At 47.4% G+C, this 24,992-nt stretch overlaps 1 protein-coding gene across 4 annotated transcripts; it reads right to left on the reverse strand.

The window, feature by feature from the left end:
• Positions 1-1,321: 1,321 nt before the first annotated feature.
• On the reverse strand, positions 1,322-23,290 carry LOC129338630 (intelectin-1-like). Of its 4 annotated transcripts, none has more exons than XM_054993024.1 (9): positions 23,072-23,290; positions 10,501-10,597; positions 9,535-9,601; positions 7,160-7,306; positions 6,754-7,001; positions 5,212-5,370; positions 4,814-4,934; positions 1,996-2,099; positions 1,322-1,525 (listed from the first exon to the last, which is right to left on the reverse strand). In XM_054993024.1, exons 6-9 carry the CDS (start codon positions 5,302-5,304, stop codon positions 1,373-1,375), a joined length of 471 nt encoding a protein of 156 aa, XP_054848999.1. In that variant the 5' UTR covers positions 5,305-5,370; positions 6,754-7,001; positions 7,160-7,306; positions 9,535-9,601; positions 10,501-10,597; positions 23,072-23,290; the 3' UTR covers positions 1,322-1,372. The 4 variants fall into 4 exon arrangements, with proteins under 4 accessions (XP_054848999.1, XP_054849015.1, XP_054848991.1 ...); XM_054993040.1 differs by lacking the exon at positions 6,754-7,001 and adding an exon at positions 8,837-9,050; XM_054993016.1 differs by lacking the exon at positions 23,072-23,290 and adding an exon at positions 8,837-9,050 and having other exon boundaries at positions 10,501-10,733.
• Positions 23,291-24,992: the final 1,702 nt, after the last annotated feature.

Raw genomic sequence — 24,992 nt, forward strand, 5'->3', positions numbered from 1 at the left:
TTCAAAATGATATATGCTAGTCTATTATGTGATCTATAAAATACAGTTAATGCTTCATAATTTACAAAAATACTTTATAATTTAAAAAAGTACAAAAAAACAAATCATCTTATTCTAATTCTAGGTTACAAAAAACAGAATGCCATTTGAGGATGCCAAGATTGATTCCTTAACTTGATAGACATAAATATAGCTATATAAGACTTACCTTGCTTAAGGGATACCACGAAAGCTTACCTATTGGATGTCTTCCCTGTTGGAGTTTACTGCTGCACTGGTTGAGTTATAAATTTACCTGTTGGTTGTCTTCCTAGCTAAAGTCATTTATTGCATGTGTTAAAAGTTTGTGTTGACTTATGATTATTATCTATAGAAATATTTGAGTATTTCATACTCTTTATATGCTTGATACACATCTTCACTTTGATTCTCATTGCTTTTAATTTTTTGTAATTCTTTAACAATTGTTTGTCAAGCCGGATATTCATGCCAAACCATATCATGCCACACCATGGCGTCAGGGAACCGCTGGAAGTGGTGGGGGCACTGACAAAGATGTGATGGGGGGCTGCAAGCTTGAGAGGATGATTCCTCCTCCTGCAGGCCCTGACCAGGGGTAGACTGGGAGGCAAAAACAGCCCTGGAAAGGGCCCTGCCTCTTGGCCCGCTCCCAGCTCCACCCCTCAACAAGGGGAAGGGGGATGAAGCTGACTTGCCATGGCTGCTGGGCTGGGCAGCCAGTTTGCTTTCTTGCTTGCTGAGGTTGCTGACCTTAGCAAGCAAGCTGGCCACTTGGGACTTGGGCTTGCTTGGTTACTCCTGTGGAGTCTGGCCCTGCCAGCCAGCTTGTTTGGTGTCTGCTGCTGTGGTTGCTTGGGTCACCTTTGGAGGAGTAGGGGCAGCGTGGCCCCTGGCTGCCTGGCGTTCAGGTCCCTCAGCTTCAGAACTGGGGCAGCTGCCCTGGATGCCCTGTGCCCAAAACAGCCCCTAGTTTTTGCTTTGAGTTTTAATTAGCTACTTCCCAAATGGACACTCTGACTTGAAAGAAGTCTGGCTGTCCACTGTAGGAAACTGGATGCTGGATTTGAAGGGCCACTGATCATCTCCAGCTGTGGGTGTTCTTAGGTGAAACTAGCTGGGACCAGCACATTTTCTGTGGTGACTGTGCGTATTGGGCATACCGTTCTACTCTAGTGGTCACCTGTGAAGTCCTTTACTTGGAAGCTTTCGCAGAAGAACAAACTGCACAAAAGGCACATCTCTGTTCAGTTTTTTTTAATTTTAAGTTCCATTGACAGCATATATGCACAGAGGACAGGTTTTCATGCTCAAGACTGTGCCCTCGGTACTCCTGTTTCTACGACACCATCCATCAACGGTAAAAGAGCAGTACAACAGATTCAGTTATCTCTTTAGAAGCGCTCCAGGCACCATGTGTCCCGTAGCCACGCCCCTCAAATCCCGTGAAGTCCCCACACTGCCGAGGATTTCCTTCTGGGAAATATCCTCCTCCGCCAATACAGTGCTAAGAAAAAGAAGGGAGAGTAAATGGGAGGAGCTGTGAACCCTATAGAGATGAGATTAGAATTGGGACTAGAGCTTATATGAGTCAGAATGAAGCAGGAAGTCAGCAATGTTTTATTTTAATCAAAAAGATTAGTATGCCATTTTGGGATACATTTTAAAAAAACACTGAATATGAGACAGCAGCATTGGTTTGGCCTCAGCTTGTTTTGGTAACTAGTTTTCCATGGAGAGTCCAACAAATAGGTAACGTTACAGAGCTAGTTTCAGGCGGGCAACTGTTTTGGTTTGCAGTAGAATAGCAAGTATCGAACAAAGAAAGCTCTCAAAGTCTTATACCCTGGAAATCTTGGTCTTTAAGGTTTTACTGGACTTGAATCTTGTTGTATGCTATGGAGCGTGGCTGTTGTTGAAAAGAGGTTTGAGAATCATCCCTGGTTGAGGCTAAGAGCCTGTCGTGAGGACACTCACATGTTCTGTGTTGCATCCGGTGACTTTAACCCCAGCACAGAGAGCCATGGCTGCTCTCTCATTATTGAACACTCGGAACTGAATGAAGCCAGGTTCGAATTCAGCTGAGAAAACACAAAGAAGAAACCATAAAGAGTAGGAAACGCTGGAAGAATGAAGGGATGGCAACAAAATTGTCTGCTGAACACTGATTAAAATACCCGATGATGGGAAATCCTTGCCTATCCGCTTCAAACTCCACATTTCCAGAGAACGTCTGCCATCCACCCAAAGTGGGCGCCACATTCTCAAGAAGTGAATGAAAAGCACTGCCCTCATAACCAACAGAAACACCTATCACCCACTATAACTCCTCTATTAAAATTCAAATAGATAAGGGGCAATGGATTGTTGTAGCACTGTATTACCTATTTTTTTTAAAGCCCTCAAACAACAGTCCTGTGGTGTAGCAGTAAAAAGAAATGTATGTGGGAGGGAAATGGCACCTATGTGGCTCTGTCCTGGATAGCCCAGGCAAGTCCAGTCTCATTAGATCTTGGAAGCTAAGCATGGTCAGACCTTGGTTAGTAATTGTATGGCAGACCTCTAAATAAGACAAGGGTTGGTATGCTGAGGCAGGCAATGGCAAACCACTTCTGTTCGTCTCTTGCCTTGGAAACCCCACCACAGGTTACCATAAGTCAGCTATAACTTGACAGGACTTTCTGCTACCACCCATGTGGATGGGAACTGTTGGAGAGGAAAGGAAAATGTGCTTCATTTCTTCCAAACAGCATGGTAATGCTCTTGGGTTGGGCTACTTTCCATAAGATTGGAATCAAGGGAGTTTGGGAAATATACGAGACTGCCTCCCTCCCTATGTCCCTCCACAGCAGCTTTGCTCATCTGAACAGGGTCTCGTGCAGGTGCTAGCTGGCACATGGGCAAAATCAACAGCAGCCCGTACATGGGCTTTCTCTGTGGTGGCTCCTACCCTGTGAAACAGCCTGCCTGAGGAGGTCAGGAGAGCCCCCACTCTCCTGGCTCTCCACAAAGGATGCAAAACCAAATTATTCAAAAATGCTTTTTACTCAGATAGGAGGGCAATATTGAAGGGAGGGGGTCTCAGATGCTTAACTAATGAGTAAGGGACCATAGACTTCACCACTATGTTGGCTTAACATGAGATTTCTACTCGTGTTAACACTAAAAAAATTATTTAAAGCTCTCGCTTTATAGAAGGGATAGAGGCTCTGGTCCCAACATGACAGGCTCATTTTCTATCGAGGTGAGCTAGTACTCCAGAATGCAAACCCCGCAGTTTGAAGTGGCACATTTTATTCCACCACCTCATTCTCCTACACACGCAAAACGGGCTTCAGCCCATTCCTCTTTGTCCAGATGACCGTGAATGAGCCTCGGGTTTGAGTGCCCCCCCCCATGCACTTCCTCTTTTGCCTGCAAAGCGTAAAGCTTGCTCTTATGTCCAACGTGGCGAAGAATAGTTTTGGTTGCCCTCCAAAGTCGGATGGGGAAAAACAGTACACGCCATAGACTTTAAGAGAACTACAGCTTGCCACAAAAAAAGGAAGAAGAGCAGTGGTGGAAATCAGAGCATACGAACCTGAGACTTGCTGGAGTAATGGAAATTACTCCAAATGTTACAGATATGGAGGTTGGGGTGATTGGTGGGTATATGATGTCTTAGAGTGATGCCTCTTCCCATACGTGCCCCAGAGGATCCTCCGATTGGGAGAGAAACATCTATTGGTGGTCCCTAGCCCCAAGGAGGCCCACCTGACCTCAACCAGAGCCAGGGCATTCTTGGTCCTGGCTCCAGCCTGGTGGAACTCTCTGTCCACTGAGACCAGGGCCCGGCAGGATGTGTTATCGTTTTGCCGGGCCTGTAAGTCAGAGATGTTCCGCCAGGCATATGGTTGAGTTCCGTCTTGGCTCCACCGGTTGAAAAAATGGAGAAGAATAAAATCTGAATCCCTCCCTACTAGGTTGTTGTGGATTTTCCGGGCTGTATAGCCATGGTCTTGGCATTGTAGTTCCTGACGTTTCGCCAGCACTGTGTCTCAGTGACACTGAGAGATCGCTGTCTTTTGGTGTTACACCTCTGAAGATGCCAGTCACAGCTGCTGGCAAAACGTCAGGAACTACAGTGCCAAGACCACGGCTATACAGCCCAGAAAATCCACAACAACCATTCTCTTTGATATTGATTGTACTAATCTCACACTAGTAATTGGCCTCGAGTCTCCGTGAGAAAGGAACGAACAAACAAACGAACGAACAAAAACAAACAAACAAACAAACAAACAAAGAGTGTATTGAGGGCGAGGATAACTCAAAAAGAAGACAATTACAACACAAGGTTATGGTAGAAGACAATCACAGCACAGGGTTGTGCACAAAATCCATAAAAAGGGCTCCTGTTGGGAAGGCAAGGTGAAAACAAACTTTGTTGTATACAGCCTAAGCTGCTTCTTGTTACCAAAGGGTTGCGTAGAATGGTGATATCAATTGTGCACAGGTATGAGACCCGTTTGCTGCTTAGATATAAAAATATAGAAGTGGAAGGACAGGGTATTTGGCCCTCATTTGGTCCTTTGGGCCAGCCCTTTACATCCTCTTCACAATACCCAGTTTCCTTTTCTCACAACGTTTTGTCTAGAGGACTTGTCATTTACTTGTGAGGATCACTATGAATACATGATGAATAAGGTACAGATGAGGGAGGGAGAATCACAAAACTCAAGTTAGTTCCTGCTTGTTTTGTCACAACACAGATTTCGGCAAAGTGACTGTAGAATCTGAGCAAATGAAGACTTACCCCACCCATATGGAGAGTAATACTCAGCCGTCTTCTGGGCATTGCCCACATCGTAGACAACAGGCACCGCTGGGCCATTGTTAGCTGGGCAACCACCAATTCCAAATTTCACAGGATATTTCTGAAAGGAGAAGCAAACTGATTACTACTTTCTGTCTATGGGCCAACTTCCTTTGTTAGCAGGACACGATAATATATTGTGAATGATATCTCTGTTACCCTTTATGTAAAAAATAGTCAAGTTGAGCAAATACTAGTTGAGTGTAAGTCCCTGTGATTCACAATAGTGGACTAAAATCCATAAGACCCAGTAGTGCTCGCCTTGTCTCCCATTTTTCTGAATTCCAAATGCAGAATTATCAGGCAGAAATTCTGAATCTCCAAGCAACCATCATTACCTGGTAAAGCCGGAGAAGGTTACCTCCTTCTGCAGCCAAGAACCCAGTTTCGGTGCGGTATCTCAGAAGGGAGGTGTTCCGCCATTCTTTCATTGAGTTTTTGTTGGGAATATGCTATATAGCCAGATCTTGTGCTGCCAGGTCATAATAGCCAGGATTCTGAAAAGCAAGGGAGAGGGATTTTTTTTAAAAATGAAGGTATTGAAGACCGAATGGTAAGCAGCCATTTGTTAAAGGAAAGTGTATCATTGGATATGAATTCAGAAAAGGGGAAGGACCATTGTTGATCATGATACTTTGAAACAGGGCAAGAAAGAGTGAATATCTGGAGCTGCCTTATGCTGTCAGACCATCTATCTGTCTAGCCCAGTACTATATATTTTGGCACTGCTGGAGGGACACTTCATAGTTTCTTGTAGGGGGTTTCCCCAGTCCTCTTACTCAGGGGTCATTTCATAGAAAAAGAGTGGGAGGAACTCATTGGCATAACTCATTCGCATATGCCACACCCCCTGACATCACCTATCCTGACTGTTTTGGACCCAATCCTGGCCATTCAGGGTCAAAATTGAGCCCAAACCGGCAAAAAGGGGCTAAAAGTGGCTGAAAAGGGGCCCAAAATGGTCAGGATTGGGCTGCTGCTGAGCAGGAGAGTGATCCACCACCTGTCAGAGGCCCGATCCAGGCCGTTTTGGCCCCAATCCAAGCCGAAATGGGCCCAAAATGGCTGAGAGTCAGGTGAGCAGGGCCACCTGTCATGGGACCTCTTTGGGGAACTGCCGGAACTGTGTTTCTGTACGTTCCCCCTCGAAATGAGCCCTGCTCTTACCTGCGATATTTTAACTGGATATGCTTGGGTTTGTACCTGGAACCTTATTCATGCAATTCATGTGCTTGATTACTAGTCCCTGAATATATGAAACTGCTTTCAGCTGAGTCGGTCTGGTCTGTTTAGATTACTCTCAGTTTCTTAACATCGCAGAATACGATTGCAGAATATTCTCAGAATAGGATCCCAGTTCTGTTGCTGGAATCGTTTTAAACTAGAGAACACAGGGATTGAACCTGGGATATTCTGTATTAAAGCAAATGCTCTCCCAAATAATACGTGAATTGGCCTTTTCTTGGGTGAGGTCATTGGTCCATCTAGCCCAACATTGTGACTTGGAAGTGGCTCTCCAGGGTCTTATGCAATGAAAACTTTCTACTTGAGATCTTTTAACTAGTGATGCTGGAGACAGAAGTACTACAGGAGTAGCAAAACTTCTTAAAATGGTGTCGGAATTTCCTTGTAACCAGTTCAAGAGACAGTTAGTGTCTTACAGCCTAAATAACAAAAAAGCTTGGGCAGATTTATTGTGGCATAAGTAATACTAACCAAAACCTCTTCAAGCTTCTTCCTTGGAAACTCTTAAAGGCACGCTTGGCCAGACGTGATTTAGCATGCTTTACATATGTAGAGATAAAGTTGACCTTGATGATATATTGTATCTGTGGTTTCCTCTACTCTAGTCCACACATCTTCTAGGAAGAATTCCTCACCTTGTAATCATCACTGGTTGAGGCCACAGCTGACCCAAAGGTAGCTTTATTAGACCAGTTTCCATCTCCTTCTGGATTATTGGAGTTGCTCCCTTGTTGGCTGGACCAATGATCCCCTGCAGTGCACTTGCCATACATGTTGTTCTCATGGACACTGGCCACCAGAGTCCAACCTCCTCCATTGGTGGTCATGTCACAGAAGGTTTGGTAGACTTCACCGTCTCCCGTCTCCAGAAAATACAGCCCATCTGCACAGGCCCAGAAGGTTGTGTTGTGTGTTAAGAGAAAGAATTTTGTTATTCAGTGCTGTAATTGATTGATGTTATTATTTTGGAGAAATTAAATGGAATGTTAATGTAGATTGCATTAAATTTTCTGTCTAATGAGCAGAGACTTCATTACTCACCTGTGGCCTCTTCTTGGGACTCCTTGATTTGTTTGCAGCTTTGAGGCAGGGTCTTCTGTGGAGAGTTTGGAAGGCAGGAAGTCCCTCCCCATTTATCTAGAAGATTGAGGATGTCCTGCTTCAGTGAAGTGAAGCAGCTGTCACTGCCTATATACACAACAGAAGTTAAATTTAGCAGGGAGGTAATCTAGAACCCATAACCCTTTAGGATAACTGGAATTGCAAAGTGTTCAGACTCTCATCCCATCACCAAAATGAAGGCATGTTAAGCATGCATTGTTACCTCCAGTGCCCTCCTGAACACATATACAGAACTGTCACTCCTCCAGTGGTCCCTCTGCATTCCTAAGGCCTGTGCAGACAGAGGGACAGCGAGACTCTTTATTAAATGACACCAGAGAACCTTATTGTGGATTAAAGGCAGAAAAACTCTATTTCATGATGAGATAGCTAGGTCAAGGTGAGAGTCATACTCCTTAATCGGGGTTCGTTTTGCGATTCCATGAGATCTCCTCACACTCTGTCCATTATGAATGTCCAGGGCTTGCTGAATAATTTCCGAACATTTCATTTCCATCCAGTGTATCACTCACTATACAGACCTGCCTAGTAACCTAATCAAGTCCGTAATCAACAGGGTAGATCAATAGATCAGCCAGTTTCAGCACGTAGATGATATGATCCCTGTATCCATCCTCTGACAATAACCTGGCTACTGCACTTTGGACTGATGGAAGTTTCTGAACAGTCTTCAAAGGCAGCCCCAAAGCCAGTTTCTCCAGAGGGAAACTACAGTCAATGGTATCAAAAGGCACAAAGAGGTCCAGGAGGAGCAACAGGGACATGCTCCCCCCTTTACTTTCCCTCCCCTACAAAGAGCATCTGTCAGGGCGACCAAGCTGTTTCTGTCCTAAACCAAGGCCTGAACCCCCACTTTGAAATGGGTCCAGACAATCTCCTGCCCCCCAAATTGCCCAACTTTACTTGCTTGCACACCTTGCCCAGGAACGGAATGGTGGTCACTCACTACCCAAGTTGGATGGTGGAATATTATTTAGGTCATTTGATCCAGGGATGCCTTCTTTGGGAGGGGTTCCACCACTGCCTTCTGCTAAGTGGTTGAGATTACACCCTCCCATAGAGAAGCATTTTTACGTCCTGGACCTACTCAACCAATTCAGCCCGGCTTAACACTATCAGCCACAAAGGGCAAGGGTGGAGCCTACATGCAGTTGGCCGCACACTTCCACTTTGTCAGTCGCCTGCTGAAAGTCATCCCTGCAACTAGAAGCAAACTGCATTCTGATAGCATCCTGAGAGGTATCTCAACTGAGCCCTTGTAGTTGTCTGTCAGGCAGCCCCAAGCAAAGCGGCAGGAAATTTCAAGGAGTGATGATAACCTGGCTTGGAGCCACATGCTGTGGGTAGTGTTGAATGATCAGCACTGGACTTCCTGTGTATGCTCATGGTGAGAAAGGCACACAGTGGATGAAGTAAGCAAATACATCACGAGGAGAGCAAATCACATTGGGGGGGGTGTGGTGGGGGAGGAGGAGATTGGACTGAGCGAAAACAGGAGTAAGCAAACTGTGAACCTGGCTATGATGGCAGGCCTTTCAAGGCACCTGTCTCCCCCAGCACCTTAGTTTCCAGTGTAGCAAACAAATATGTACTTACCAGGGTGGCATTTTCTGCATCTGAAACCCAGCTAGAAGGGTGATTGGGGAAGTGGTTTGAGGAGTGGGCAGGAAATAACATAGGCAGGAGAAGTGTTCATCAGTCCCCTCTGTGCGTCAGCCAGATACTTTGACTCATCACTTTACAACTATATGGGGCTGTGTGAATTTGCTTTCGAGCCAATAGTGTTGCTGCCATCACCTGATCTTCTGCTCTGAGAATGGAAGAATAAGTCTCGTGTCACTTGATCCCACCCTTCCTTTACAGCGCTTGGAGTGACGGATGTGGTTCTCTCTTCATCATATTTGCTCTGAGTTTTGCTTCAGACCAGGGGTTAGGTTTATGGTTTAATTTTTTTCAGGGCTTTTTTTCTGGGAAAAGAGGTGGTGGAACTCAGTGGGTTGCCCTCAGAGAAAATGGTCACATGGCTGGTGGCCCCGCCCCCTGATCTCCAGACAGAGGGGAGTTTAGATTGCCCTCCGCGCCGTGGAGCGGCGTGGAGGGCAATCTAAACTCCCCTGTCTGGAGATCAGGGGGTGGGGCCACCAGCCATGTGACCATTTTCAAGAGGTTCCGGAACTCTGTTCCCCGGCGTTCCCCCTGAAAAAAAGCCCTGATTTTTAAAAAAAATTCTAGACCAGATTCTCCCAGATTCCACACCAGTGACCCAACCCACCGTCCTTCCAGCACATACTTACTACACAGTTAGGCCTCTGGGACGAAAGCTGAGAGCAGAAGCAAGAGAGCAAGTTGCCTCATTGTGGACTGTGGGAAAAATCAGAGGGGCAGCTAGTCAATGGCTGGCCTTCTGGAATGGTTGACCAGTAAATAATATGTATTTCATTCATTCGTTCATTCATTCATTTATAGTCGGCTTTTCTCACTGAGACTCAAGGTGGATTACATAGCACAATCAGTATTGAGGACGTTTCCATACAGTATCAAGGACATTTTCACAAACAATGTCATAGGATTTTACAAAGATGTGGCATTAGCAAGGATCTATTACAGAGTAGAAAAAATACTGAAGCAGAACATAATCATTTCTAGGACTGAGATTAGATAACATGAAGCAGGTAGCACATAGGAGTACATATTCAAAGCAACAGATAATATGCAAGGCAACATGGTGAAGTCTATGGTCCCTAACTCATTAGCAAAGCATCTGAGACCCCCTCCCTACAATACTTCCCTCCTATCTGAATAAAAAGCCTTTTTGAATAATTCGGTTTTGCATCGTTTGTGGAAAGCCAGGAGAGTGGGGGCTCTCCTGACCTCCTCAGGCAGGCTGTTCCATAGGGTAGGGACCACCACAGAGAAAGCACGTGTGCAGGCTGCTGTTGATTTCGCCAATGTGTGGGCTGGCACCTGCAAGAGACCCTGTTCAGATGAGTGAAGCAAGGCAAAAACATTGAATCAGCTGAGAACAGGGACCACAGCGCTATTAAGTTCAGCAGTAGTCCTTGGCTAAGGGGGATTTGAACCTGGGTCTCCCTGATAGTCCCTGATGACTCCCAAAATATAATCATTATACACACTGTCTTTTAATTCTATAATGCAGGAAAGATGGGATAGTATTGCAGCAAAATTTGTTTCAAGTAGTTCACATGTACCCATTAATTTAAACAGCATACCTGTCCTTCAAAGAAAAGTTGCCTGCTCACCTGAACAGCAGCTTCCTCTTCTTCAGTGCAAAAGCTCCAGCCTTCTGTCTTATCTGTTCCTCTCGCTTGATATTTATTAGCCTCAGTTCCCAAGTGGCTAACAGCCAGGCAATCAAAATAAGGAAATCCTAGGTTGTTATTTTTGTTCCAGACAATTCCTGTTTTAACTTTAGAACTACCATTTAAACAGTGGCAAAAGGATATATCAATATTTATACTGCAAGGGAACAAAACCAAGAGTTAAATGCAAAATTATATAGGATGCAAAGGAAAGAGACAGCTAGGTTTACTGGACTTGATGTTGTATTTTGCTGTCTCATGTCTAATGTGGATGAAGGAACGGATGCTTCTGAGAAATGATAGGCTCTTGACTTTGCAAGGTCATGATGACTTGAGATTTGGATGGCGTGCTTATTTGTAGTATGATAAAGTAAAGGTCAACGTAGACTTTAAAAATTACTATATTAGGAGAGCCATCTTGAGAATTTGGAACAAATATAAACTGAGACTATCGCTTTAGATTTCAGTACAGGAAGCTTTTTATAGAGGTGAAATGAAACTAAACAGAGATGTTTGACTTACGGACAATTATTAGAGTTCTCACAAGGAGAGTGTAAATTGAAGACAAGGGAAGATCTAATAGCTAAAAGTCATAAATGTCAATGGTTCTTCTATGCACAACTACTAGAAAGATAAAACAGATAAAAAATTATGGGGCAAAAAACCTCCAGCATCCTTGGCCAAACTGACCTGGAGAAAATTGCTTCCTGACCACCAAGGTCGCTATCAACCTCACAAGGATATATCTCCTTTACATATAATGCTACTTCTCCCCTCTTCCTTATTTGTCTATCCCTTTTAAACAAATTATATCCCTCAATCCTAGTATTCCAATTGTGAGTATCATTCCACCAAGTTTCAGTAATGCCTCATAGTCCTGTAATAGGACCTTCCTGTAATAGGACTGTTCCTCATGCTTGTTTCCCATACCCTGAGCATTACTGTGGAAACATCAAAATCTCTGGGTTATATGTACTGAGTTTTTTGCTTTGGTACATATCTGCAAGTTAATGTTTCCTAGCGTAGGTGCCACTCCCCGCAGATCTTTAATGTTCTCATCTCCAGTTATAGGCTTTGAATTTTTGTCTCTCTACCCCACAGGATTTAGTTTAAAGCCCTCCTGATCAGCGTGGGTAATTGTTCTGGTGTCTCAGACCGGTGCCCAGGAGATGAACGTATGAGGGCCAATTCAAATGTTACAATGTCCATGTAACCCCCATGCGGACTTAGTACAGGTGTGTTCTGGAATTCCCAGCTGGGATTTAATTCCCAGGTATGTGCAGACTCAATTTGGATCATGGCCATGGTACGTAGAGAGAAGGAGCTTTAGCCTCCTGCCTGCCGGTACCATTTTCCTGCTCTGTAAGGCCCTGGAAAGCAGCCATTTGAGAAATGTACATGTACTGATGGTAGCTGCACTGTGTGTGAAATGGCAGGTTGTGCATTGCGTGATACCTTAGTGGGTATAACTATACATTGATGTACATGTGAAATAGAGATAAGGGGATGGATCCAAAAGAAAAAGGCTGTCTAAGCTTACACTGTTATCCACAGCCACATTCTCTTTCTCCAAAGGAAAAATATAACAATTTTCTCTTTTCAGTGAAAGCTGAAAGGCCTACATAGCTTCGGTTTGGAATTTAAGGTCATCAGCACTTGAGAGATTGTACATAGTCTCATTGATGTACTTGGAATCCCACAGCCTGCAGCCCAATTCACAAATGTTTCCTTTACCAAAGATACCCCAGAGCTTCTCAGGGTTCTCAATCTGTTTCTCAGATATGTTAATTTTGTCCTTTCTTGCCTTGCTAGCAACTGCTGCACAAGATTACCATCATGGTAAAGGAAAAACAAAGAGCTGTTCTTCTTTCAAGAGAGAATACTTTAATAGCATCCTTTGTGCGTACAGTTCAGTACTTTACTGTGGTGAAGCCATTACAAAATGGTATTTCAATGAAGTAGAGCAGTCAACATGGTGAGAGAAAATCGTGCTACTGAAAAGTGCCAGTTAGGACTACCCATCCATCTCGCTTCCACCAAATCTCAACCATCTCCATGACCAGTCCCCCTTCTCAGACAATTCTATGTAATCCAAGGTCAGCAGTTACTGCACAGAGACCTTCCAGAAAGGTGTTTGAAAAGCAGATGTTTTCACGACGTAAAACTAAGTAATACAGACCACATGAGAAAATGTCTTCCCCATCTCTTCACAGAGATCAACATGAGGCCTCACAAGGCCCTTGTAAGGCAATAAAAAGCTTACAAGGATTCTCCACCTCACTGTCTACCACTGCCACTTACAGGGCCTCATAATCAGGGCTTTTTTTCAGCAGGAACGCAGTGGAACGGAGTTCTGGCACCTCTTAAAAATGGTCACATGGTCGGTGGCCCTGCCCCCTGATCTCCAGACAGAGGGGAGTTTAGATTGCCCTCTGCGCTGCTGGAGCAGCGTGGAGGGCAATCTAAACTCCCCTCTGTCTGGAGATCAGGGGGCGGGGCCACCAGCCATGTGACCATTTTCACCAAGGGCAATTTAAACTTTAAAAAACTCCCCCCTTGTTCCAGCTGACCCAAAGTGACATCACTGTGCGGTCTTGAGTTCCACCACTGAGTTCCACCACGTCTTTTCCCAGAAAAAAAGCCCTGCTCATAATCAAAGAAAGAAAGAAAGGCCCCACTGGCCTGCCTCAGGGAAGGGCAGCCATAGAAATGTGGCTTGGTATGGCAAAGCAGGGTACTGGTGTGGAGAAGGGAGGAGCTGTGTGTGGTGGCTGAAGCCTCCTCCGGTTCCTAGCTGGAGTAAGTGCATTTTTAGCCAAAAATACTGTATTTTTTGGCTGTGTGCTAAAGAACTGGCCCCAGCCCGACGCCATTGCTTCAAGGTTGCAATGGAAGTGACATCATCTTTCAGAGACAAGGATCGTGCCCCCCCTCGGTAAGTTTTCACCACTCCCATTCCTCCCATCGTCCACTGGTTGCTGGGGGAGATCCATCAATCTTGCCCAAACACCTCCTCCCTGGCCTGAGGCTGAGAGGGTTTGAATAGGCCCTCGTGGCCTTTACATTCTCCATTCCCTATAGCTTGGGCCAGTTGGCCCTTGAAGGTTTCCTCCAGCTCTGATCCTGCCCCATCATCTCCTCCCAACCAATCAGCTCCTTGGCCAGATCTCTGCCTCTTGGCTGGGTTGGGCCCTTGTTGTGCCCCCATGTGCTTTCCTGCTGGCTAGAGGAGTTGCAGGGGTACGATTGACACAGCCTCACTTTCATTAATTTTTAATAATGAGAACCCTGTTTTCATCATCCATCTTCTGTGCAGTCCTACACTGGACACCGTGCAGGTGCAGGCCAGCTGTGGAGAGATTTTTCTAGCTTCTAGAAGGCTCCTAGGGTGCCCCTCCCACAGCACGGTTTCCCACCAAAGCAGTGGTGCCTGTTTCCCTCAGTTCTCCTTTTGCCACTGTCAGGAGAGCACATCTAACATTTTGGCTCCTAGTTTTCAATTTACCTCAGAGTGCCTTCTTCCATTCTGGTCAGTTTTCTCCATAACACCAATGGAATTTTTCAGGGATCAAAAGACTTTGTTCAAGAAATGCTCTACCAAAATGACTCAAGCCGATCAGCATGAGCTTTGTCACCTTTGCCTCAGGGAATCTCACAATGTTGCTGCTTGCCAAATATTCACTCCTAACGCCCACTGTGATCAGTCTTTGAGACTTTGGATTAGCTGGGGATGTCAGACTGTGGCATCCCCAGACTGTGGCTAGATAAGGCTCTCACTACAGGTTTCCCTTTAGAAGCAAACACGAGTCCATTGTTTGAATAAGGAAACTTTACTGCAGAAAAGGTCCATTATAGTCCACTGTCCTGAATAGGAGACTCAGGATGGTACACGATCATTGTTACCAATGAAGGGCAAAGCATGAGGTACAGAGTAACAATACCCATCAGAATTAGCCTCCCCCCACAGTTCTCAAAACAACATCTTTCAGTCCTGGGAAGCTGCTCTCCTTCAAGGCCAATGCTTGGTGGAACGGTGTTAGACAAAACAGTCTCCTCCGGTGGGAATGCTGCCTGGGAACTGGTGCACCTGGGAAGAAAGCACTTAAACACTAGAAGCATTAGAAAATGGAGTCAGTACAGTTTAGATATACACTGGACCTGACATTCTGCTCCCCTTAAAACAGATCCCCCCCTGGTTTATATGGGTAACGAGTATGAAAAGCTTTGGTTAATCTAGGAGCATGAACATGTACAGAGTTCACCCACTCATCGTAACCAGAGTCAAAGTCTTTCCACCTAATGAGGTAAAAAAGCTGATTTCGTTTGAATTTAGAGTCCAAAATTTGTTGTACCTCATAGTGTATTTGGTCGTCTATTAAAGTTGGAATGGTTGGAGCTTTGATGTGCCACTTGTCGTCGGTGGGAGCTCTTTTCAGGAGACTGACATGGAACGTATCATGAACATGGCGCAAGTTCTTGGGTAGATTTACAGCAACAGTCACTTTATTTATTACTTTGCGTACAGGGAAAGGTCCAAGGAACTTTAGCGCTAGTTTGCGGCTTGTTTGAGCTAGTTTCAGGTTCTTGGTGGAAATATACACATGATCTCCCGGTTGTAAATCCCATTCGGCCGCACGATGGCGATCTGCGTACTTTTTGTAATCCAGTTTGGCTTTTTCGAGGTGTTTCTTAATAAGAGTCCACTGTTGCGCAGCCTCCCCCCACCACGAAGATACATCTGGCGAACTAGAGGAATGCAGAGGGGGAGTGTCCAACGGGAAGGGATTGAAGTGAGCTCCATATACAATTTTGAAAGGGGCCTCCCCAGTAGAAGCATGCACACTGTTGTTATATGAGAATTCAGCCAGAGGGAGAAGGTCCACCCAATTATCTTGTTGGAAATTAATGTAGCAACGGAGGAACTGTTCTAGGATCTGATTAGTTTTTTCGGATTGCCCGTCGGTTTGTGGGTGGTGGCTTGAGCTGATGCCTTGCTCAATATTCAACATTATCAAAAGCTCCCGCCAGAAGTTGGCAACGAACTGTCCGCCGCGATCCGAAATCACCTTGGACGGAAAAGAATGTAATTTTACGATGTGTTTTAAAAATAAATCCGCCAGTTTTCGAGCGGTGGGTATAGCAGTACATGGAATAAAATGAGCTTGTTTGGAGAACAGATCTACTACGACTAAAATGCAATTATGTCCTTTCGAAAGGGGTAAATCAGTGATAAAGTCCATAGATATTACTTCCCAAGGTCTGTTAGGTGTTTCCAATGGTTGTAGGAGACCCGGAGGTTTTCCTTTCCGGGTTTTGGCGCTGAGGCAAATGGGGCAGGAGCTAACGTATTGGGAAATGTCTTTGCGCATGCCTGGCCACCAGAATTGCCTTTGGATTAGATGCAACGTTTTCAGATACCCATAATGACCAGCAGTGGGAGCATCATGACAGCGCTGTAATACCTCCCGTCTGAGGCTGTCTGGGACATAAAACTTGCTTCCAGCTAGCCAATCCCCCTGTGGGGATTGGGCCAGTTTGTTTCGTGGTGCTTTATCCCCCTCCTTTTCCACCTCAGTTTTAAGTTTCGATTTCCACTCCTGGTTGGCTGGGAGGGGCTGACTTGCTCGGCTGCGGGTAGTCACCACGCCTCCCAGTTGCGTAGGTGAGAAGACCGTGTCTACAGTCTCCTCCCGTTTGCTTTTGTGTTGGGGCATGCGCGATAGGGCGTCTGCCAGAAAGTTAGTTTTGCCCGGGAGGTAATTTAGAGTGAAGTTGAATTTGGAAAAAAATTCCGCCCATCGCAATTGCTTGGCATTCAGTCTGCGTGGGCTTCGGAGGGCCTCCAGATTTTTATGATCTGTCCAGACCTCGAAGGGGTGTTGTGCCCCCTCCAGCCAATGTCTCCAGTTAGTAAGGGCTGCCTTTACTGCAAAAGCTTCCTTCTCCCACACATTCCAATTCCTTTCTGCCTCCGTAAACTTTCTAGACAAGAATGCACAAGGCCGTAATTTTCCATCCTCCCCCTTCTGCAATAATACCCCCCCTATCGCCGTATCACTGGCGTCGACTTGCACTATGAAAGGGGACTTTTCGTTGGGGTGGCAGAGGATGGGTTCTGTTACAAATTGCTTTTTCAGGCATTCGAAAGCAGTTTGGCAATCGGAGGTCCATTGTAGTTTAGAGGAGGGTTTTTTAGCCTGGTCCCCTTTATTTTTTGTTTTCAACAGTTCTGTTAAGGGGAGCGTGATTTGGGCGAAGTTTGCTATAAAGTCTCTATAGAAGTTGGCAAAACCCAGGAAGGATTGCAGTTCTTTACGGGTGGTGGGAGTTTGCCATTCTTGGATCGCTTGTACTTTGGCTGGATCCATTTTTAAACCCTCTTGGGAGATGCAGTACCCAAGGTAAGTGAGTTCCGTTTTATGGAATTCATGATGACAAAAGACCTTTTCTCCCAGTGTTGGCCCATGTCGGTGATTATTGGGATGGTTTCAGTGGTAACAGGGTTCATATTGGTGCCATCCATTTGTTCAAAAATTACTGGGTTTTGCAATTCACGAGTTGGTAGAACTAGTCCGTTGACTAGGGCCGGGGCGATAATGTCTCTCGAGCAACCCGAGTCGATGAGGGCTTGCACTCGGATGTGCATCTTCCTCTCCGGGTTAAGTAAAGTCACTGGCATGAATAAGATGGACCCAGGTGGCCGGTTCCGGGCAGGGACGGGCTTGGGGCGGATCTGTCGTTTGGGCCCTTTTACGACAGATCCATCTCGTTTCCCGACTGGGGGCTTTCTGGATTTACCTCTGCGTTTGGGGAAGCGGGGTCGTATTCCATAACTTCTTCCGCTTCCAGTCCTCTCTCTGAGGCGGGCCTTTGGGAAGCGCCGCGGCCTCTGTTCGCGCGTGGCGCGGGAATCGGGTGTTGGAGAGTAGGGAATGGAGCAAGGGTTGGACGCCGTAGTTGAAGCGGAGGTCTTTGCACAGGCCGGTAGGGGCATTGTGCTGCAAAGTGACCGGCTTGTCCGCATTGCAAACACAGCCCTTGTTGCCATCTAGCATCTCTCGCTCCACGGGTGGCATACCCAGTTCCCCGTCCTCCCTTCTGTAAAGTCAAGGGTCTTCTTTGTCCCGTTTGTTGTTGTTGTTCAACCAAACGGACTTCCAAAATGCGATTTTCAACTTCGCATGCAAGTTGGATCCAACCTAACAACGTAGGGGGGTTGTCCTGCATAAGGGCTCTGTCCAGAAGTCTCGGGTTTAGCCCTTGCTTGAACAGGATGATTTTGGTGGACTCCTCACACCTAGGGCATTTGGCAGCCAATTGTCAGAATTTTGTGATATAGTCTCTCGCCGACATGCTGCCCTGTTTGATGGCTTGCAATTCTGTTCGGGCCCTGGTTTCCTCTAAGGGGTCTTCATATTGCGCTCGAATAGCATCCACCAACCCCTGGAGAGTATTGAGCTCCGGGGCCCCGATATTGTATAGTCCTACATACCAGTCCGCTGCTTTGCCTTGTAAGCGGGAGCCGAGATGTTCAATTTGACTGGCCTCGCTGCCGAAGAGGTGTCCCCACCGGTTAAAGAATTGCACGACTTGCACTAGGAAAAATCCCAGTTTGGAGGGATCCCCATCAAAAGTAGCTTCCAGTTTCACCCAGCCCATCGGGAGGTCTTGCCTCGGAGCCGGTGCTGGGTAGAAGTCCGTCGGAAGCATCAATGGCACTTGAGGTACGGGGGGACCCGGTTGTGGTAGCGGCGCTGGTTGCACTGGCGGCGGCATCACCGGCTGAGCCGGGGGTGGCGGCCTCGGCTGGGCTGGCGGTGGTGCCCTCGGCTGGGCCGGTGGCTGCAGCCGTGGTCGGGCAGGCGGCAGCAACCTTGGTCGGGCTGGTGGTGGCAATACCGGAGGTGCTGGCAGTAGCAGTTGAGGTGGAGGTGGCCGGTGCAGGTGAGCAGTGACCGGCCGCTGAGGGGCGGGTTGGTGGGGTCGTAGTGGTGTAGGCCCCACCGGTTGGTTCGGAGGTGGTATTACGGGCTGCTCAAGTGGCAAACGTATCGGTTGCTGCAAAGGGGTTAGTTGCGGTCGAAGCGGAAGGGGCCGCAGCGGCGAAGGCCTGATGGGTGGTGGGCCGCGCGGGCTTGCCCCTCCCGGCGTCGTGTCTCTGGGACGCAAAGGCTGGTCTTGTGGATTCTGGTCTTGTGGCGCCGGTAGACCGTCCCTCGGGGTTTGCGGTCGTTGCGGTAATTCCTCCCCAGAAGGGGCCGGAGGCTCTTCTGTCTGATCCGGCCGAACTGTTATTGGAGAAGCGGGAGGGGGTATTACCTTCGTCTCGGTTGGACGGGTTGGCCCTTCTTCCCCTTCTCTAGGCTCCTCCGCTGGAGTCTCCTCGGGAGATGGATCCCCGTCCGACTTAGGGGGTTCCGTCAGAGTCTCTCCAGGTACCTCAGCTGGAGTATCCCCGCTCGGCGGAGTTTCGTCTATTCTAGGGAGTTCCGCGGGCGATTCTCCCGGTTCTCCAGGGTAGGATTCCTCCTCTCCCGAAGGCAGCGGCTGCTGCGGGGCGTCCTCAACCGGATAGGACATAACACTTTGGAGGGTGGCGATTTGTACCGCCATTTCTTCAGGTGAGATTCTCTCTCCTGCCCCCATCGCTGAGATTAGGTGAATGGCATGAGCCAAACTTTCCTCCATATCGATCAGCCTAGCTTCCAACTGTTGCATTCGGCTAGGACCCGGTTGCCCCATCACGGAACCTCCCTCGGTTGTACTCACCGGGGAAAACGGCCCCCAAGGCGGAGGATCTCCTTGGTCGACTCGCGATCTCGCTGCTAGAATTCCCTTGGCTAGGCCCGTCACTGCCGAGATGCCGGAATCTACAGCATGGGTGCGACTTTGCATTTGCACCCAACTTTGTTCAGGAACTTCCGTTGGTTCTTTCCATGGGGCAAGTTCCGAATAATCCCAACTCAGGGCGCCGCGGCGGGATGTGTTCCCGTCCGTCTGTTCGGCCGTCCTGTTCCAAAACAGCCACGGTTGGCTGCTATCCAGCTCAGGGACAGTCTCTAGGCTTCGGCGTCCGTCCATCGAAACTCTTGGATGTAGCCCTCCGGCCCGGCGCTCTCGCGTTTCTCTGGGTCTGGCTCCCCACTCCGACGGGGTGGGTAGCGAGATCAAGGGGAGAGCGGCAGCCGTCGGCCTTGTCCCCTCACTGCTTAGGTCGATGAGAGGCGGTGTAGAAGTCGAAGCTCCGGCCCCGGCTGGCACCTGAGATTCTTGGGGTTGCGCTGTTTGACTGTCGGGGGACGCATACGGATCAAACAAAGGATCCCTGTCCGGGACTACCTTGGATTCCGCTGGGCCCGACTCAGGCATGATTGGTAACAAAATGTCAGACTGTGGCTAGATAAGGCTCTCACTACAGGTTTCCCTTTAGAAGCAAACACGAGTCCATTGTTTGAATAAGGAAACTTTACTGCAGAAAAGGTCCATTATAGTCCACTGTCCTGAATAGGAGACTCAGGATGGTACACGATCATTGTTACCAATGAAGGGCAAAGCATGAGGTACAGAGTAACAATACCGATCAGAATTAGCCTCCCCCCACAGTTCTCAAAACAACATCTTTCAGTCCTGGGAAGCTGCTCTCCTTCAAGGCCAATGCTTGGTGGAACGGTGTTAGACAAAACAGTCTCCTCCGGTGGGAATGCTGCCTGGGAACTGGTGCACCTGGGAAGAAAGCACTTAAACACTAGAAGCATTAGAAAATGGAGTCAGTACAGTTTAGATATACACTGGACCTGACAGGGGAAACATTCAATTCAAGAGCCTGAGCCATTCTCAGCATCTGCTTAGAGAACATCCTATAGTCCTCTATGGGAGAGGCAGAAATGGAGCCTTCTATAATTTTGTTTGGATTGGGTTCTGAGGCCATCTCAGACACGTGGTCAAACTTGGATGCTATTTCATCCTCTTCAGAGTCGGAATCGAGCATGCATTCCTGTTGAATAAGGGGCATCGGAACGGAAGGCAGGGTCAGTATGGAAAAGGATGGAGCTGACGAGGGCATTCCTGGAACTGACACAAGTTGTGTGACATCTAACAAAGCCTTCCATGCTGCCAATGCAGGGGAAATGGCTGGAAAAGAAGATCCTGGCACCAAGGCTGGAACCAACTGCAGAATGGAGTGAAGTGTTGGCACTGTTGGTATGAGGTAGGCTCCCTGAGGCAAAGGACACAAAACTCATGCTGATCAGTTTGAGTCATTTTGGTAGAGCACTAGGTACATTTCTTGAACAAAGTCTTTTGAGCCATGAAGAATTCTATGGTTGTTAAAGAGGAAATTGACCAGAATGGAAGAAGGCACTCTGAGGTAAATTGAAATTTAGGAGCCAAAATACCAGACATGCTTTCCTGATGGTGACGAAAGGAAGAACTGAGGGAAGTGTCAGGGCTTGTTGCTGCCGCCGCTGGGCGGAACACTAGCTGGGCCAGCCCTGACATCAGAGGGGCACCAGGGATGCTGCAGGACCCTGCTCTGTGGAAGGAGGGGTATACATCACCCAGACTCCCTCTCAGTCCACTCGCTGGCCTGCTCAACCTGGCCTTCTCACCCCCTGTGTCCTCCATCCTCTCCTCCTCCCAGAACTCTCCTCCAAGCCTCCACTCTCACACTGCTCTGCTCTCACTCCACACCATCACTCCTTACTCACACCCATCACCTCAGAGCTCTTCCTAGCCACACTTTATAGGGTTTCCTTTCTCCACCCCGCCCTCCTTCCAGGCTTGTTCCCTCTCCTGACTTGGCCCAGCTGTGCCTTCCCTCAAGTGTTTCCCTCCTATCACTAATCCCTTCCAGGTTTCCTTGCCTTGCTGGCAGGGTGGGGTTGAATGCGAGCCATCCCCAGCTGAGGTCTCCTTGGCCTTGCTCATGAGGAGCTGCCCCAGTAGGCCTTTGAGCTGCTGAGCTTGCCTGGCCTTGCTCGCGAGGAGCTGCCCCAGTAGGCTTCTGTGCTGCTGAGCTTCCCTGGCCTTGCTTGCGAGGAATTGCCCTGGCCAGCTTCTGGGCTGCCTGCTCATTGATGCTGGGCGGGGCTACCCATCTCCTCCCCCAGAATGCCTGTGGCAGCTCCACCTGGAGGGGCTTGGCTCCTAGCAACTCCTGAGCCAGGCTACTGTCCTCTCGCCGGGGTGTGGCTCTGGGCTGTAGTGGCTGCTTCTCCTATTTGGCTGGTAAGGGCTCTGTTTGGGCTGCTGCTGGGTTCCTATTCCCCCTGCCTTGGCCCTTTTCCTCTGGCCTGCTTAGCCCCCTCTCCTCCCCCTGGAGGATGGGACTAGCTGGTCTCTCCCTGCTCCCTCCAGCCCTCTGAGGCTTTGGCCTTTCACCCCTTCCCCCTGGAGTAGGCAGGTTCTGGACCTGGTTGCTGGCTGGGGTGGCAGGGCCGCTGCCTCCTGACTTGCTTCCCACTGTTCCCTCCTGGCAAGTCTGAGGGCTGGGACTCAGACCCCGGACAGGAAGCAGGTGCCTCTCCTTCACAACACATGAATTTAGGTAGGAAACTGTGTGGGGGAAGGAGTGCCCTTCTAGAAGCTAGAAAAATCTCTCTGCATTTGCCCTGCACCTGGGCCGTTTCCACACGGCTTACCTTGTTCCGGAAAACAGTGAAATCTCGCACGAAATCTCGTGAGAAGTGATTACAGGTAAGTGTAACCCTGATTTCTCAGCATTATTCTACCCCTCACTCTCTGAACCTAATCCAGCAAAAATCTGTTCCATTTTTTCTCCTCTTTAAGGTTGCGCATAGTCCAGAGGTTACAGGACCAGAAAGAGCCCCTCTCTATTGATCCATTCATGCCATTGGCAATGAGAATCGGCTTCCCTGTTGGAAGGCAGTGTTGTGCCACTTTAGTTGCAGCTCCATTGCTAGCTCTTTCCTTGCCGTGCTTCCAGCCCACTGGCTGTCACTTCTCTCCTGATACAGCTATGATGCTGAGCTCATCCCTGTGCAGTGGGCGATTGAAATCAGCAGCCGCCAGAAGCCACTGTTGCCTCCAACCCATAGTCACCCGAAGAGGATGTACAGTGCAAAAGGGAGCAATCTGATCAGTGACCCCCCCCCCCCTGCCACAACAGAGGATGCTGACATATAGGTAGGCTGGAATTTGCAAAACAAATTTGGCATAGCAAGACCCATTCAGCAGGATAGGAGAGTCGGGCTGTTATGTTATTTCCCCCGCCTTAACAGAATAAAACAACCATCCAGCGTGCTTTAAAGATTAACAAAATGTATTTGATCTATGGTGAGTCTTTAAGGTGCTACTGGACTCTTGGTTTATTCTGCTTGTAAAAATCAGCCTTAGTAAAGAAATTAATCTCAGTTATTTGTTCTCTGCATGGGAGACTAACATCGGTTTTGGGGAAAAGCGGTGGCTTTTTTTGATACAACACAATATGGCACAGCAGGGTAGGTGTGGGGGTGTAAAGAAATATCCCCAGCTCACCTAATCAACAGCTTACCTTCCTCTCTGCTTCTGAGTGAGTGTCAATGGCTTAACCAGGAGGAAAGACCTGATCAGTTGTGTTTGTCCCCCTGTCTCTATCAACAGCCAAATTGACTTTGGAGCATTGATGAACAAATCAGAGCAGAGTGTTCAGAGTAGCCAGAAATTGTTGACACACAAAGGGCAGGAGGGCAGTGAACAGAGTTGGATTTGCTTTCTTTCCAAGATTACATGATGATCTTCTCCCCTCCTACCACTTGGGATCCTGCAGCCCATATTTTCATAACAGCTGTCACCAGGAGGGCTGGACATTCTCACAGAATGTTTCCGTTCAGTGTCCAGGAACTGATCCACCATGTAATTCAATTCATGCATCATACTATGGTAAAGTTTGCAAGAACCACAGTTTAGAGCCAAACCATGGTATGAGCTTCCAAAAGTACAGGCAAGCCTTCGTCAGCAGCTGTTTTTCCCCCTGCACTCAGCACTTCGGTGCAATGGCCTATGGAGGCAGGGAGTGGATTTAACAATTGTCAAGTCAGATATTCATGCCAAACCATATCATGCCACACTGTGGTCTCAGGGCACTGTTGGAGATGGTGGGGACACTGACAAAGAGGTGGTGGAAGGTTGTGTGCTTGAGAGGCTTTGCTGCTCCCACTTCAGGCCCTGACCAGGAGTAGACCGGGAGGCAAAAACAGTCCTGGAAAGGGCCCTGCCTCTTGGTCTGCTCCCAGCCCTACCTCCTCAGTGGGGGAGGGGAGAGACCTGGGTGGCCAGCTGGCTGGCTTGCTGAGGCTGCAGTGCTGACCTCAGCAAGCAAACTGGCCACTTGCAGCTTGGGCTTGCTTGATTTCTTCTGTGGTGGCTGGCCCTGCCAGCCAGCTTGTTTGGTCTCTGCTGCAGCGGTTGCCTGGGTAGACTTGGGAGCAGTAGGGGCAGCATGGCCCCTGGCTGCCTGGTGTTCAGGTTCCCCCAGTATGGGAACTGGAGCAGTTGCCCTGAATGCTCTGTGCCGAAAAGAGCTCCTTGTTTTTGCTTTGGGTCTTGATTATATACTTTCCTTTTTTTTTTTTTTTTTTGAAAAATTTTTATTGGGTTAGAATCCATTATTTCCACATTTACATTCAATTTTCCCCAATTTTTTCATCTCTAACCCCCTCCCTTTCCCCCCCCTTTTTGTTGACTTCCAACAGCTTTCCAACCCTTTGTCCCCTTTCCCTTACTTTTATTAGCTTCCTCTATCTAAAACAAATATATATTCTCCATTATTCTAAGCAGTACATCCTTAACTATTTTTAACATTATATGCCCAAACTGTAAGCCTTTGTTTCTATCTTAGATAAACAATTTATCCCAATTTTTCAATTTCAGGTATTTCTATATATCATAAACCATATAGATCATACATTCGTTTATATCAAACAATTTGACTTATTCTCTATATATATTACTCATTCTATCTTTTTATAATAGTTCTATATATCTCTCCTCACGTAGTCAATCAATTTGACCCATCTATATCTTCAGACATTCAGTTTGGTACAAAACTTGTCAGAAAAAAAAGAAAATATTGTTAGTTAATCGCTCCTTATATTTAGTCCTTATAATTAATTATTTTCTCTATGTTCTGTTTGTTAACCTACATATATCTATATATATGTCAATCTATTAATCTGACTGCTTATTAATTCACATTTATCTCTTCTCCCCCCGGTAAAGTCTTCCCCCTCTACTTCAATACTTCAGTAGTTCTCAAACTGCCACAGTTTTCCTCCCACCTCCCATTTCTTCTCCAGGTATTGTTTCAGCTTCTCCCAGTCTGTGTTGAACTGCCCTGAGTCCAGATCTCTCAATTTTCTTGTCATCTTGTCCATTTCAGCCATATACAGCAATTTGTAAGTCCAATCTTCCATAGTTGGCACTTCTTGTACTTT

The sequence above is a fragment of the Eublepharis macularius genome, chromosome 1 (genome assembly GCF_028583425.1).
Source record: "Eublepharis macularius isolate TG4126 chromosome 1, MPM_Emac_v1.0, whole genome shotgun sequence".
Taxonomy (NCBI): domain Eukaryota; kingdom Metazoa; phylum Chordata; class Lepidosauria; order Squamata; family Eublepharidae; genus Eublepharis; species Eublepharis macularius.